Source organism: Chionomys nivalis, chromosome 11, assembly GCF_950005125.1.
Source record: "Chionomys nivalis chromosome 11, mChiNiv1.1, whole genome shotgun sequence".
Classification (NCBI taxonomy): Eukaryota; Metazoa; Chordata; class Mammalia; order Rodentia; family Cricetidae; genus Chionomys; species Chionomys nivalis.
The window spans coordinates 38,802,997-38,819,306 of record NC_080096.1 but is presented as its reverse complement, the minus strand read 5'-3'; the positions used below and the strand labels follow the sequence as shown (position 1 = coordinate 38,819,306).

The window sequence follows — 16,310 nt, the reverse complement described above, 5'->3', positions numbered from 1 at the left end:
ACTATCTGGGGAGGAGAGAGGACAGAGGAGAGGTGGGCAGAACCAGGTCAGATCTTCCCAGGAAATGTGCCTTCTGCTCTGTGACAGTCATCCCAGGCTGAGACTGATGGTAAGGGGCAGCGGGACTTGTACACACACCGGTACCACTCACACCTGGAGACATCACCCACCCCACCCCTTTTGGTCATTGCCTTTTCTTAGTGGTAGAAATCGTAGTGGTTCTGCCAGCAGCTCTTGGCCTGGTTCTGGTTTGGGAAGGGGCTGTCAAACAGGGCAGATTTGTAATTCTTGGCTTTAGTCTTCACGTCTTCAGCCCTGGTGTGAGTCCTAAAGACTGCCCTGGAGCAGTGCAAGTTCACTGTGACCCTTAGCAAAGATGCCAATTTCAGAACTGGACACAAACTTTTTTTAAACGGTATGAAATATTTTTATTGTTTTTATTGAGCTATACATTTTTCCCACTCCCCTTCATTCCTCCCCTCTCCCCTTCTACCCTCCCCCTGCCTCCTGCACTCCCAATTTCTCTTTCTCCTTCCTAAATGGATTCATATATGTCTCTTTTAGGGTCCTCTTTGTTGTCTAGGTTCTTTGGGGTTCCAGACTGTAGGCTGGTTATCCTTTGCTTTATGTCTAGTATCTGCTTCTGAGTGAGTAATACTATATTTGTCTTTCTGAGTCTGGGTTACCTCACTCAGTATGGTTTTTCTAGTCCTGACAATTTGCTTGCAAATTTCAAGATGTCATTATTTTTTTGCTGCTGAGTAATATTTCATTGTGTAAATGTACCACTTTTTTTTAAAAAATTCATTCTTCGGTTGAGGGGCATCTAGGTTGTTTCCAGGTTCTGGCTATAACAAATAATGCTTCTATGAACACAGTTGAGCAAATGTCCTTGTGGTATGAGAGCATCCTTTGGGTATGTACCCAAAAGTGGTATTTCTGGGTCTTGGGACTCAGTCGAACTCTTAATGGCCTCTTCACACTCTACCATATTTCCACAAAGCCTGCCATAAATTCTCTTCAAATTTGCATCATTGGTAGAACATTAGTGAGATTCCTTTACATTATGTTGGGGTAACACATAACTGGAGTCAGCCTTCATGAGAAAGATCTACTTATCATTGACGTTATATGTCAGCTGTTAGTCGGTTTGGACTGTCTTCCTCATGTCTTCTGGGATCCAGTCCAAGCTGGCTAAACAAGGTTCTTAAAACTTCTGTTAGGACTTGGATCACATCACTTCTACCAATTTCCATTGGCTAAAGCAAGTCACATGAAGGAAGAATTAGAGACACTGCAAGCCAGTTGGCAATGCGGTGAGGTGGAAAATCCCTTGTAGAGAGAGCTGTGGATTTTCAGCCATCTCTTCTGAGCACTTGATGAGTCCTGGGCACAGAAACAAATGGGTTCCCTGCTTTTAAGAAGCTTATGACCCGAGAAACAATACTATAAAAAGAAATGTCAGCATCCTCAACAAATTTAACTTTCCTCATTTCCCATGTCCCCTTTGGGAGGGAGACTAACTTTTTCAGAAAGTGTTTTCTCTGAGTGTGGCTTCTGGTTAAGCCTAGCTATAGGGCAGAGGATTGAAGAGGGAGAGAAGGAGAAGCCTGGGCATCTATCCCACCCTTTCTCTTGGCAAGCTACATCAGCATGGCCCGCCTTTGCCTCTAGTAATTTCATAGCGATTTTCATTTGTGGATGAGCTCTAGATTTCCTCCATTCTGTCTTTCTCCTTAATTCCTTCACCACCCATATAGCCAACTGCTTTTGATTTAAATGGGAAGAGTCACTTCTGTTTTCTTGATTGGAATCTATGTGAAACAATTCTGTTGAGTGCTATGGGATTGCAGGGGAGAGGCGTATGTTCCGAGTGGTGAAATAGGAGGGGGAAGAGAGAGAGAGAGAAGACTGGGATCAGAAATCCTACGGAAGAATAATGAAGATGATTAGGAGTGGGAGCAAGACAGCCACAGTGGTCATAGAGGCTCAGCTGAGAGAGCACTGATGTTTCCACAGCAAGGTGTTAAGAAGCAGAAAGGATTCAGGCCATGCAGGGTGGCCGTGGCTTCACTGTGGTATGAATGTTGGCTGTGATTGAAAGCTTTCTCCTTAGCTGGTGGTGCTGGGAAATGTCCAAAGTAGCCATGGGAAGAACCTGGGCTCTCGTGTTATGCTCTTAGGCAGAGCTACCCTTTGAGTTCTCTTATGGGGACTTTTCTTTTTTAGATAGCCCAGGCTGGTCACGCACTTGCTATCTAGCCAAGGCTGGCTCTGAACTCCTGATCCTCTTGCCTCTCAAATGGGAACTACAGGTGTTAGCATCTATGCCTGATTTGAAAGGGTTGATATGAAAGTATTGAACCTGTCCCATCCCAGCTCTCTGCTTTGTGGTTCCGGCATGATCTTCCTCCTTCCACAGATGCTCTCACCACTGTTCCTGGCTGAGACAAACACAGCTGAAGGGCAGCCATCACCACAGAGCCAAACTTTGAATCTCCTGGATCACGCACCACATAAACCATTTTCTTCACAAGCAGTTTGAGTCAGGTATCTTACCGCAGTGATGGAAAGTCAAAGAATACAGGGTCTTGAGTACTGAGCCGATGAGGCGGATGTGAAGTTACTCAGCCCTCTTTTAGTCCCAGCGACACAAATCCGAGACGAAAGTTTTGTACAAGAGCATAGCCGAAATAGAACGGTAGAGGATGCTCAACAAATGGCGAGGCCAGGGATGTAGCTCATCAGTAACAGTACTTGTCTGTGTGAGGCCCTAAGACCACATTTCAGCACCACCACACACACACACACACACACACACACACACACACACACACGACAAAATATGCCCCCAACTTTGGTGTCTAATGCTTGCAGTCCCAATACTTAGGAGGTTAAGCCAAGAGGACTGCGAGTTTGAGGCTAGCCTGGGTTACCTTAATAAGCCATGGTGTTGGTGTTCCTATGACAGACAAAATAACCAAGAAAGAGACTGAGCCTAGATCAGGAAGGAAAACCGCAAGAAGCAAGAGGGTACGAGTTGAAGGTTAATAAATGATGGAGACGCAGATGTACGGTCAGGGTGGAGAAGGGATCTGAGCATGAAGGTAGTGGAGAAATATTCAGGAGCAGAGTTCTGCTAAGAAGTGAGTTTAGCTGGTTGAGAATTTCCACACAGAATCTGAGGTCAAGTCCGGAAGCAGGTGTTGGCTCTGTCTTGGATCTCTAACGGCTGACTTTGACAAGCTAGACAAACCTATCATTTTGGAAAAGGGGAACATTTCAGATTCTGCTGAGAACTGGACTCCCTCAGAGGCAGCAGAAATCCCGTTGTTCCGGAGCACACTAGAGAGGAAAGGAGCAGCAGTGACTGGTCTGCTTAATTGGTTGTCATCTCTGCCACACTAGACTCTCTGCGCCTGAAACACTTGATTAATGAACCAGAAGGAAAGGTTACCACCTGGGCCTACTAATAAAGGGTCATCCAGGAGCCTAGCAGTAATTGAAGGAGCATTGGAGGTTGTTCTGAGCTGACTAGACCCATGAGGTGGAGACTTAAATTAGAATCTGACTCTGGGTACTTTTGAAATGACAGTAAAGATATTCTTTGAGATGACATATCAAGTCTCCATGATTGGTCTCTTCTTCTCCGTGTCTCACCATGTGAGGTTTCTCCATATCCCACCATGATCTGATACATCTGTCATGGTCCTTTTACTAACAGAGAAGATGTTTTCTCCCCCCTTCCCCTGTTCACACGTGTTTCTCCTGCTGTGCATGCATACACTCGCGGTCCTGTGTCTTTGTCCCCAGCAGATGTCTGCATCAGCATCACTGTCTCCAAGAAGTCCAGCTTGGCCCTCAGACATAGATAGGTATCTCTTCTGTGTTCTTTAGCATCCCTTGGCTTCCTACTGTCCCAACACTTAGCCCTATGGTCTCAATATGTCCATCTCCTACACTAGACTAGGAGCTTGTCAGGTGTAAGGGTCTGCCTGTGCAATTGCATGTTTGCTGAGCCAAGATATGACCTCTGCTGGTTACATGTCTTCCATCACGTCCTCAACACTCTTACATACATTATTATTATTTTTTTTTTTTGAGACAGGGTTTCCTTGTGTAGTTCTGGCTGTCCTGGAATTCACTCTGTAGACCAGGCTGGCCTTGAACTCACAAAGATCTACCTGCCTCTGCCTCCCAAGTGCTGGGATTAAAGGTGTGCGCCACCACTGCCCGCACCTTTCCTACCTCTTTCATTCAACCAATATTCACCTAGCATCTCCTCCACTTGGGGTGACGCTCCAGTGAGTGGCCCAGTCCCTTCTCAGAGACCTCCCAGTCGGATGGATTTCTACCACATGGTAACAGGTGTGATGGCAGAGGGGCACGGAAAGCGCCGAGTCCCGCAGAATGAAAAGTGAGATGCATTTTGTTCAGTTCCAGCATGAAGGGCTTGCATTCCCACTATCTTCGGAAGCTGCCCCTCCTTTTCTTTTCAGTTTCTTCCATCTCCTGCCTCCCTTTTGGACCTCTGGTTGGACTCAGAATGTAACAGCTTGTTCTGTTACTGTTCCAAGGGAGGGTGAACCCAGGAGGCATGAGATAGCTCCCTGGCTTCTCCCTTTCCTCCATCTCAATTCCCTAACCCATATGGCAGAGGTGACGAGGCCTCGGAAGGCTGTTCTAGTACTGTATTTATGCACTATTAAGAACTATGTAGATATGCACGATTGGAACTCTTACCAGCGAGACTCCAGAACTAGATTTGATCTCCTCAGGTCCCTGGTACTTAGCAGAAGACTTGGCAAAATATCAGTGCTCAATAAAATCTGTGTGTTGGTTGACCCCCGAATGCTGAAGAAAAAGAGGGTCCCCCCCAAAAGTTGGGAGACAGTGGGAGGGCTAAGACTAAAGTGGGTGGGGAACGTAAGGAGAGGCGAATTGTTATGTGTTCCAGTAGGAAGCCAAAGGATACTGAGGACATGATAACCACTCCACATGTCTTGTGCATTCCCCGTACCTCCCCCTGAGGCAGGTGATAGTCACCCTCTTCAACAAATGAAGAGGTGGAGGCTGGAAGCAATGAGGCTGCTTGCCCATGCTGAACAGAACTGTGCTGAGATTTAGGCAGGCTTCCAGGCCTCTTCCCACTGCCCACCTGATTATGTGGTACATCCTCCATCAGTGCTCATTCCTCAGAAAGGATCTGTGGCCTGGCTTTGACCCGTGTCTTCATCTTCATCCACACTGATGGCAGAAGCCCCTCTCCTGGGCAAGCCAGTCAAAGGTCCAAGGAATCGATTTTTGTGATATTCATGAAGGAAGAACTGTATGCTGAAGGGTCCCCGAAGCTTCTGGGTTCCTGAGGCCTGAGCATAACGAGCCAGCAGCTGCCTCTTTCTTCATCACGGGGCTGTAATTAGCAAGCGCTTCTTTAGCTTGCCTGTCTCAGGTCAGGAAGTAGGCCACCGGAGAGGCTTTCAGCTGGTGGGTGCGCAGGCAGGAGGAGCGAGTGCCTCCAAGCTTTGAGGCCAGGGGAAAGGAGCCTTGTTTATGCCTGGGCTTCAAGTTTTCTGTAGATGGCAGAGTAAGGAGGAGCAGGGTGGAAAGAGACCCTCTTCTCTGTGGGAGATGATGAAAGAGGGGGAAAGAGCATTAGAAAGAATCTGTCATTGTAACAGGCAGTTTCGGGGCAGCAATTTACCCTGTCTCTCTCAATCCTCCGGATAGAGCTCTGTAGGAAGACCGTTATTATTCCCACTTGACAAACCAGAAGTCTGAGAATCAGGGAGGTTAAGTGAATCCGACAAGTGTGGTGGTTTGCCCAGATTCAGACTCCAGAGCAGTCAGATAAAAAGCAAACAGGTGTGTAAAGAAAGAAAATGAAGGCTTGGCGGAGTGACACAGGTCTGTGATCCCAGTACTTGGGAGACTGAGGATCATAAGTTCCAGGCCAGCCTGAGCTATGTAGTGAGTTCCAGCTTCGGCTATATACTGAGACTTGGTCTCAAACAAACAAACAAAAAACACCCACTATTGCGGATGGAATTGGGTGGTGGAGAGCGAAGAAGGCTGTGTATAGACTTTGGGGCTAGGCAAACCCAAGACCAAACTTAGTTCCTAATGACAGCCATGTGACTTGTGTGAGCCTTGCAATCTCCTGGAGCACTCTTCACGTACAGATTGGGAATGCTGATGTTTACCCACTAGGCTGCTGTGGGGGCTAAACAGGATGTTTGTAAGTTTCTAGCTTAGTGTATGGCATATAGGAGGTGCTCAACAGATAAAGTGTGAGGCTACTTAAGGGGAAGAGCAAATATAACGTCACCTATTCCCTGTGACTCTCGAGGTACCTGTCCTCCAGAGCCCAGGTCAGAACTTGTCAGGGTGCAGTAAGAGGAGGGTGAAGAACAGTTTCCGAAGAGGCTAAGTGTGTAGTGGAGTTGGTGTTAGAACGCCTGCCGGTATGTCTAAGGCCCCAAGTTCTGTCGCCAGCAGGACCAAAACAACAGAAAACTTGGGCTTCCACGCTGGAGCTCTTACTGGGCACACCAGCTTCCTTCCCCAAACCCCAGTGTCGTCCGTCTGTCCATCCATCTAAAGAGCAGGTAGCTGGCACTCCTTCCTCCCAGGCACCACAGAAAGTGAGATATGGACCTGCTAAATGCTCTGGAATGTGTGAAGTGCTCTGATTCTGTGCACAGTGCACACGCATTCACCCCTTCAGCCAACACCTGATGTTGTGCCCCCCGCCCTGCTCCCTCCCGCACAGGGCTGCATACTTCCCAAGCATCTTAGTTCAGTTCCCATTGAAGTAATTCTACCAGGTAGATAAAATTATTCCTATTTAAAAACTAAGATGTTAATGTGCAAGCAGAATGAATGATTTGTCCAGGATTAGTCAACTGGTAGAGCCAAGATCTATCCGGTTTTAAAATGTGTGCAGGCAACCCTTGCCCTGCGCTGTCTCTTTGAGGCAGAATCCTCTGTGCACGAAATGAGGCCTCCCGCTTCATGTCTGAGCTCTGGCTGTATTGATCCAGAGTCCTATGATGGGGGCACAAAATAGTGCCAGCAGAAGGGCTGGGAAAAACTGCACTTCTATCTCTTTTCTCCCTAGGGTTTGACTTCTTTGAAGCCAGTGCCAAGGAGAACATCAGCGTGAGGCAGGCCTTCGAGCGTCTGGTGGATGCCATTTGTGATAAGATGTCCGACTCGCTGGACACAGACCCCTCCGTGCTGGGTGCTTCCAAGACCACCCGTCTCTCAGACACCCCGCCACTGCTGCAGCAAAACTGCTCCTGCTAGGCCAGACCCACCCTCCCGCCGCCCCGTGTCGTGCCCACGTGTGATCTGCTTTCCTCTGTAGCTCACCGTCCGCTCCCCACCCCCGGCAAGCTGAGCTCTCTGCCAGCACCTGTGGCTCTCCGAAGATGGCCCCAATTATAGACTCTAACGGTGCCGGTTATCGCTTGGGTGAAGATTTCTTTTACAAAAGAAAACTCCCTTTTATGAAGGAGGTTCACTCTAGAGATTTGGAAAGAATCTTTTCTGCCCTTAAAATAAAATAAAATTTCCTTCATTTACCAAGCTATCCCCCCCTACACACACACGTCAGGGGCTGGCCAGGGTGTGTGATGGGACCCACCTGCACAGCTAATCCTATTAAAGAAAATATCTCGAAGTACAACCTGCTTGTTTCTATCAGGCTCCCCGTGGGGCCTCATCTCACTGCGAGCCAGGCTTTGGTTTGCAAAGCTCTGAGCCGGTTACCACGGATGCCCACAGGGCCTGGGCAGTTGCTGTGGTGACAGGACAGTGCTAATCTCTGGAGAGCTCAGACGCTAGTGATGTGGAAGGAGCAAAGACTGAGTCAGAAACACGCTTAAAAGGAAAGGATTATCTTCTGCAAAATGTCAAAGGCCCCTGCCATCTAAAACCGTGAGGACGAGAAGGAGGAAAAGAACAGCCCAGACAGGGTCAGGTCTCCCCTTTCTAGCTAGCTCTTTGAATCATAATGTAGCCTCACGTTGGCCTCAAACTTGCTATTTAATTTAGGCTGCCCTTGAATCTAGTCCTCCTGCCTCAGCCTCCCCAGTGCTGGGAATACAGATGTGTGACGTCACACCCAGTTTCTCCAGCTGCTTCTTCACCATGAGAATGCCATAAAAATTGTCACTGATTCTTGGGCTCCCAGAATCTGAAAGGTTTGAAGCTGATGAGCTCATCTGTAAATTTGCCTGGTTTAACTAGTCAGCTGCAGACTTCCCCATTCTGACAAGCGGCTGTCAGTTCTCACAGCCGAATTTCTGCTGCCACCTCCAGGAGTTCAGGATTGACCTGCTCAGGGTGGCTGGGAGCGAAGAACTCACAGACACAAGTACAAAATGCTGGGATACGGTGGCTGCGGGTTCTGATGAAGACCACCAGCTGCAGCCGAAAACTCAGCGTTGTTACGCCCAGCTGAGCAAGGAGGCAGGTTTATTGGACTCAGCTAAAAGAGGAGGCAGGTTAGGTAACCTTGGTAGGGGCCTCTTCAGAGGGGAGCGGTCTCAGGCTGTGTCACCAGGAATAAGAAGCTGTGGTTGGCACGTTCTGCGCAGTCCGTCCAAGGCACTGGGGTCTTTGACGTGGCTGTGTTAGCATCAACAATACCCATCCACTCAGAACTCCACTCTCTCCCACAGATCCCTTTTAAAGTCCACCATCTATCAGGTATGAGCGGCGGCTCAGGTCTGTAATCCTAGCATATGAGAAGTTGAGGCAGAGGGATCAGCTGTTCCAGGACAGCCTGGGCTGAAGATCCCTGAAAAAAAAAAAAAAAAAAAGAGAGAGAAAGAAAGAAGGCAAGCAAGCATGTCTTTTGGGCAGGCACCAGGGCTCTGTCTTCGCTCCAGACTGAAAATGGCCTCGTGGGCTCCTCTGCCTTCCCTTCCATTGCTCTGCTGTCAGTCTCTCCAGCGCGACTCTCTGAGTCTCCTGCATTCTTCCTCCCATCCTTCCCGGTTCCTCTAGGGCGCTGAGCAGTCCAGCTGGAAAGGGCCGATCAAAGCAAAAGAAATCTGAGGGGACGTAGTTCTGGGGAAAAATGAGGAAAATGGCATTCCCGGGTCTCATACCTCGGTCCTCTTTCCTGGGAGTGACATCTATCAGAGAGCCCAGCTGTCATGAAAAACCTGAAAGAAAAAAAAAAGGTAAATTAATCTAACTAGCTCTTGTTTCTATTTGCTATGGATGTTGGAACACATCTGTATTTTAGTTGAAATAATGAGACGGAGCCATTGATAATTCCTGAAGGTCTTTCTTCCCAGCCACAGCTCGATTCCACAGCCTCCTATGCTAATGTGTTACCCCAGTAATTAGTGTGTGTGTGAGGGGGAAATCTGACAGTTTTCTGTATTTCACATGTGGCTCCTTGTCCTGGAAAGGTCCACCATGTCCAGTGATCAGATGAAAGGGCCAAACAGAGTCAGCTCCGTGGACATGCTGTGTTGTTCGATAGACTGTAGGAGACAGTGTTTAGGTTTAGAACGTATTAAAGTCATTTGGATGCTGCCGTTTAATCGGGGTTTTTGTTGGACATAACGCTTACATTGCACGACACATTGTTCCTAGAAATTTCCATGTGTTAGTTCCTTTATCTTCCTAACATTTTTGTGAGGGAAGAACTTTAGTCAACCTCACTCAAAAACGAGGAAACGAGGCTCCGGCTGGCCTAAAGTAACATAATTAGCAAATGGTAGATTAGGGACTCACACCCAGGAAGAGTGTGCCAAGGTCTGCGCCATCACCAACATTCTGTACCACAGCTCTTTTCCATAAACGTGGTCCTGGTGCTTGGGATCCGGCCACGGTTGTCAGGGATAAGTTCACTTGAGAAGGATGTATGTCTGTGATGTATGAACAAATTGCTCAGCTACTCAGACTACTCTGAGGTGAAGGATGTGTAGTGTGCAGGAGAGAAGTTTCTGAGGCAACCAGGTCCCGTGGGCTTAAGAAATGCCCATCGTTCCTCAAGGCCAAATGCTGACTTTGTACCTGCCTCAGTTGGCCAATACCTGTCTGACTTCCAGGAGGTAATCTGAGCAGTCTCCATGCTCCAGCCATGTGACTTGAATGGCATGTCTGACTATGGGGATTGGGACACACACACACACACTCCCTTCTCAGGACTGTGGTCCCAGTATGCTTATACGTTACAAGGCCGCATAGAGTGTCATGGAAGCTAACAGTTTTCTCTGGGTAATAGCACCCATATGCTTTAGTACTAGAATTTAATACCAAAGTCTTCAAAATGCCTAGGTCTTTTAGCACCTATATTCAATAATATTGCACCTATGTTCAATAATATTGCATGTCCAGGGAAAATTTTCAACTTCAAAAATTACTGAAGAACCAGCTCAAGAAAGTAAGCCTCTTCATAACAGAGTCAAGAGTCAAGCATGATTGTACAAGTTCTTCTAGGCAACAGACAAGCAGGCCTGCTTTCGAGATGGCAATTCCCTAGGCCTGCTCTGTGACCTCATTTCTGTTTCATGGAAGGCAGCCACTTCCTGCTGATTGTAGCGCAGCACTCATCAATCACAGTAATAGCGCAATTAGCCACTGAGGCAGGAGGTGCATAAAACGTGTTAGTGACAACTTGTCCCAGATTTCATCTTCCTAAACAAACCAAATAAAAGAAGGTTTAGAAAGAAAGAAAACAAACAAACAAACAAACATTGACCTTTAAAGAGGCAAAAGTAGACCGGAAGTGCATCAAATCTATTTTAAACGCATGTATGTCTGCAAATACAACGTGGTTCGTGACTTCTGTTTGCTTCGATAGTCTGTAGCCTTGTTCATTTGTATAGCATCAGTGGGATGCAGTACACCTGGCGGACACAGTCCCATCAAATATTAGACCCGGAAAGTAGCTTAGAGAAGATCTTGTCCAACTTCCTATTTCACAGAAGGAAATATTAAGGTTCAAGGAGTGAGAGAAAATCTCATAAGAACCTTCAGAGTCCCTGAGTAATGCAGCCAGGACTGGGTCTTGGGTCACCTCAAAGAAGAAACTCTCCTATTGCCGGTACCGTTTAAGGGCCCAGTAATATTAAACACTGTATAAATGTTACAGATAAAAAACAATGATCTCTGCCTGTCAGGTACCTATATTTAATGGTAATACTAGGAGATCTTATTTTAAGATATCATTATTCCCACTTGGCCAGGAAGGAAATGAGCCTAGCAAAATACATGTGCCCGGGACAGCTCCTGGCCCCATCTGAATCTACCTCTGTCTGATTCATACCCTTTCAGTTTTCTTCCTCACAGTGCCTCAGATGAAGAGTAGATAAGGTGGGGGTACCAAGTGGCTCCCAAGGTTTCTCAGTTGAGATCCTGGTTTCCCATTCCCGTGTGATTGTAGCTTTATAACATAGAATGAGGTAAACATCCTTTAGGCCTGAATCTCCTGCTCACACTACCTGCCCCTGCTCCAAAACTCCTTCCTTGGGTATTGGGCTTCATGGAGCATCTGAGGAATGTTTGCTTGACTTTGCCAATGGTTTGGAAGAGAGGAAAGGAAATTCATCAATTAATGTCCGGGTATCCATCAACTACAGATTCCTCATCCCAAGCCTAAACCAAACTACACGTCATAGCTGAAGAATCAAGTGGCATCCTGTGACTTGTTAGTATATACAAAAGACTAAGCCATGAGAGAAACACTGTTAAGTTTTCTTTAAGATTTAATTCTATTATATGACATATTCATTCAGCAACTCAATGTCTAATATGTCAATGGTAAATTAGACATAGTCCTTTCCTTCATGGTTAGTCTAGACACTGTCCAACTATCACTCAAATATAGTTAGAGGGCTGTAGATCAGTTGGTCGAGTGTTTGCCTAGCTTGCACGAAGTGCAGGATCCCTAGCACCATCTAAGCCGAACAGGATGACACCTGACTATAATCTTAGACTAGGAGATGAAGGCAAGAGAATCTGAAGGTCAGACTCATCCTCAGCTCCATAGGCAACAGAGGCCATGCTAATTCTATGAGATTCTGTCTCAGTGAAAAAAAAGTACGTGTGTGTATGAAATTTTGTATACATATATATTCCATATATATGAAATCATGAAGTACTTACTGCAAAGGAAAGCCACCTGATGCTATGAGAACAGGTAATGGGGAAACCCCAATCACCTTTGTAAAGCTGTTTCAGGAAAGAGTCTCTGAGAACCTCCACCACCCACGGCTGCTGCTTTTATAATCATCAATTGAGTTTTCATCTTTTAGTTACAACCTTTGCTAGTTGACCAAACACAAGTCTTTCAGAAAGATCGAGAGTGGGATGAGCATCTCTCCAAGAATGGTTGATAGTTCACTGTTCCGTTGTTTTGTTTGTTTTTGAGAAACATAACAAATCCCTTCAAAACTTCATGGCATCCTAGAATAGTGGTTCACACCTGTAACTTCAGTAATTGGGAGGCTGAGGCAGGAGGATTGCTACATAGTGAGTTCCAGGCCAGTTTGAGCTAGAGAGTAAGACCCTGTCTCAAACACAACCCCCAAATTAAACAAAAAAAAGTTAATGGCTTTGGCTGAGGCAATTAGTCAGTGATATAGTAAATCTAGTGATATCAAGGTCATATGTCTGATCCCTATGCGCACAATCCTCTCTCTCTCTCTGTCTCTCTCTCTCACACTCATATTCACATATACACTCATACACATATGCACATCCCTACACACACTCATATTCACACACACACTAGTACACATATGCACATCCCTACACACACACATTCATATTCACACACACTCATACACATATGCACATCCCTACACACACACACACACTAATACACATATGCACATCCCTACACACACTCATACATATATGCACATCCCTACACACACACACTCATACATATATGCACATCCCTACACACACACACTCATATTCACACACACTAGTACACATATGCACATTCCTGCACTTACTCCCACACACTCAGACACACGTTACACTCCCACGCACACTCACCTTCTTTGATGGCTTAAGAAAACAAGCATGTTTTTCTTGGGACTCACCGTGTTGGCTGAAGCTCGATGTTCTCTGATTTTTTTCTCTGTTTGTGTAGGGTCCCAGCTCAAGTGACTAGGTAGTCAGCTAGGCCTCTCTCCATCTTCTATAAGGCCACCCAGACTTGTTCATGGGTGGGCAGAAGCTTTCCTGGTGGTAAGAGATCACATTCTAATGCAGACAACACACCTTTTAAGCCCCCATCTGCATTCCACTTCCTAATGTCCCACAGATTAATATGCCCCACATGGCTAAGCTTAGTTTTTGCTGTTGTTGTTTTGTTCTTTGTTTTTTTTTCCAGGATAGGGTTTCTCTGTGTAACAGCTCTGTCTGTCCTGGAACTCGGTTTTTAGATAAGGCTGGCCTTGAACTCACAGAGATCCGCCTACCTCTGCGGTCCCGAGTGCTGGGATTAAAGGTGCATGCTACTATCCAGCTGCTAAACTCAATTTTAAGAGGCGAAGAGATGGGTGCCATCTCTTAATGGGAGAAGCTATAAAATAATGTCAGAAAAACTTCAGTCTACCACATGGAATTTTTCTAAGTTACCCTGGGACCTTAAACCATGTCTCTCTATAGCTATCCCCAAACAGAAATGTCAAAATGACTCAGATCAGGAAAGACTTATCATCTGCTATTTGTCCAAATAGTCTACTTTGGAGGAAGACATATCTAAACTTTTTTATGATTTATTTTTATTTCATATGCGTTGGTGTTTTGCCTGCATGTATGTCTGTATAAGGGCATTGGATCCCCTGGAACAGGAGTTACAGATAGTTGTGACGTGCCATGTCGATGTTGGGAATTGAACCCAGGTCCTCTGAAAGAGCAGCCAGTGCTCTTAAGGGATAAGCCATCTTTCCAGCCCCAAGAAGACACATCTGGATAGAGAAGTCTCGCTCATTGTCAAACAGGTTAGTGCTTTATTATCCCTGAAGAATGACCCATTCCGTGGGACTCACTGTAAAGTGGTTGAGATTCCTGCTGAAAAACCTAGCCAGGAGACTAACCAAATATTTAGAAAATATACAGAAAATATTCAGAATATACAGAAAAGCAGGCTCCCAGGAAAGCTGGGCCCTCTACTCAAGCTATACCCTCCCTCCTGGAGCACTCATCTAGTTTGAGGGTCAAATGCCAAGCTTTGGTAAGAGGCCATATGCCCAAGTGCACAGGCATTTCCATGTCTCAAACTTAACACATCCAGGTTGGATTTTGACTCTGTCCTGGTTGTGTTTGGTCCCAATTATCACAGAAACTTAAGGGTCATCCTTATTTCCCCACGTCTCCCTTTTCATAGTCTCAATATCTAATCCAGCAGCAAGTCCTTCTAAAATATCTCATTTGTCCTTATCTCTTCATTGGATTTGGTGCTAGTATCCTGCCCTCCACAGAGAGCTACCACATAGTTCAATGTTATAATAAGAGTGGCGGGGCTAAGTTCCTAGCACCCAGCCACCCGCATGGCTAGCTTATTCCCCGAAATAATTACACGGAAACTGTATTCTTTTAAACACTGTCTGGCTCATTAGTTTCAGCCTCTTATTGGCTAGCTCTTACATATTGATCTAACCCATTTTTGATATTCTGTGTAGCACCACGAGCTGGCTTACCAGGGAGGATCTTAACCTGCTTCTGTCTGGAGTGAGAGAATCATGGCGACTCACTGAGTCGGCTTCTTTCTCCCAGCATTCTGTTCTGTTTACTCCACCCACTTAAGGGCTGGCCTATAAATGGGCCAAGACAGTTTCTTTATTAAATAAAAGTAACTCCTCCATCAGTTCAAAGCCCATCGTTCTGTGCACCCAGTTATCTCACTCCAGTCCATCTTCACACAACAGCAAACTTTTACAGAGATAAAGATGAGCTGGAGAGATGATGGTTCAGTGGTCACTGCTCTTCCATAGGACCCAAGTTCAATTCCCAACACCCATGTGGGGCAGCTCAGTTTCCTGTACTTCCATCTCCAGGGGATCTGCTATTATCTTCTGGTCTTGAGGATAATTGCACTTACATGCACACACACACACACCACACACACACACACATGCAAACCCGACACACACATACACATAATTTTAAAAGTTAAACAGATCTTTAAAAAAAACATAAATGAATGAAAAGTTCAATTACATTAAGTCTATATTGCACAAGACTCAGTCTAGAGTCTCCCATTATTACTGATAGTGTAGTTTTCAATTGACTCTGTTTCTAGCCTCGAATCTACGCTTCCCCTGATACAGGCACTCTAGTAAATAACTTTCTGCAATAGCCCACTTTCTGGAGACAGCAGTCTGGTCTTTGGAGGTACTATTGCTCCCTCACCCAAACTAGGTGATTCTAACAAAGACTACTAGTAAATGGATCATGTGACTAAGCAAAGCCAATCAGAATGCTTCCCTGAGACTGTTTCTAGGTTGGAGGTGTTAGCTTTCCTTCCAAGTGGCAAATGTGTGAGGATGTACAATCTAAGATATGGTGGCCTGCCCTCAACCTATGTGTAAACTTTGGTCTATGTTAAGAATGAACAACAGAGAGAGAGAGAGAGAGAGAGAGAGAGAGAGAGAGAGAGAGAGAGAGAGAGAGAGAGAGGGAGAGAGAGAGGGAGAGGGAGAGGGAAGAGGCAAGAAAGAAGTCTCTGGTCTATGCTATCTCATCCTTTGATTCTATCAAGCAACTCAGCCCCCCCCCCATTATATATGTGTGTGAGGGTCCTCTATGTCCACATACAGGTAAGTGATTCATGCCCGGTGTCTTCAATCCCTCTCCTCTTTATTTATGGAACTCTCACTGAACCTCACTCACCTATTTGGTTAGACTAGTGGACCAGTGAGCCTCAGCAATCCTGTCTCCACCTCCACCGCGCTGGGAATGCAGGTATGCACTGTGTCCAGCTTTTCACATGAGTGCTAGAGACTAGCAGGTTCTCATACTATGTGTCAAGTCCTATGCAGCTGAGCAACCTCCCCAGCCCTCAGTTGTATCCTTTGCCTAAAGCTCCACTTAGCTCTGCCCATTGGTGTTATGTTCTTATGAAGACCGAAAATACATTGCTTATTCTCTGGTTCTCAGTTTTTCCCCCTTCCCTACATTCCAGTTTGAAAGGATAAATTTCTAATTTTTATGAGCTAGGTTTGGGGGATGGAGTTGGGGTTGTAGTTTAGTCGTAGAGGGTTTACCTAGCAGGCACGGAGCCTTGAGTTCCATTCATAGCACTGCAAAAACTGGTGGTAATGGCA

General features: G+C 46.0%; 1 protein-coding gene and 1 pseudogene across 2 annotated transcripts in view; one reads left to right on the top strand and one right to left on the bottom strand.

Moving 5' to 3' along the window:
* The window catches only part of Rab3b (RAB3B, member RAS oncogene family), a 65,201-nt gene extending 57,522 nt beyond the window's left edge, over nt 1–7,679 (top strand). For both annotated transcript variants that reach the window (XM_057784633.1, XM_057784634.1), the window contains exon 5: nt 7,121–7,679. In XM_057784633.1, the coding sequence (XP_057640616.1) occupies nt 7,121–7,308 (188 nt within the window). In that variant the 3' untranslated portion in view covers nt 7,309–7,679. The remainder of the gene's footprint in view (nt 1–7,120) is intronic.
* LOC130883546 (cytochrome c oxidase subunit 6B1-like) lies at nt 48–5,100 on the bottom strand (annotated as a pseudogene).
* Nucleotides 7,680–16,310: the final 8,631 nt, after the last annotated feature.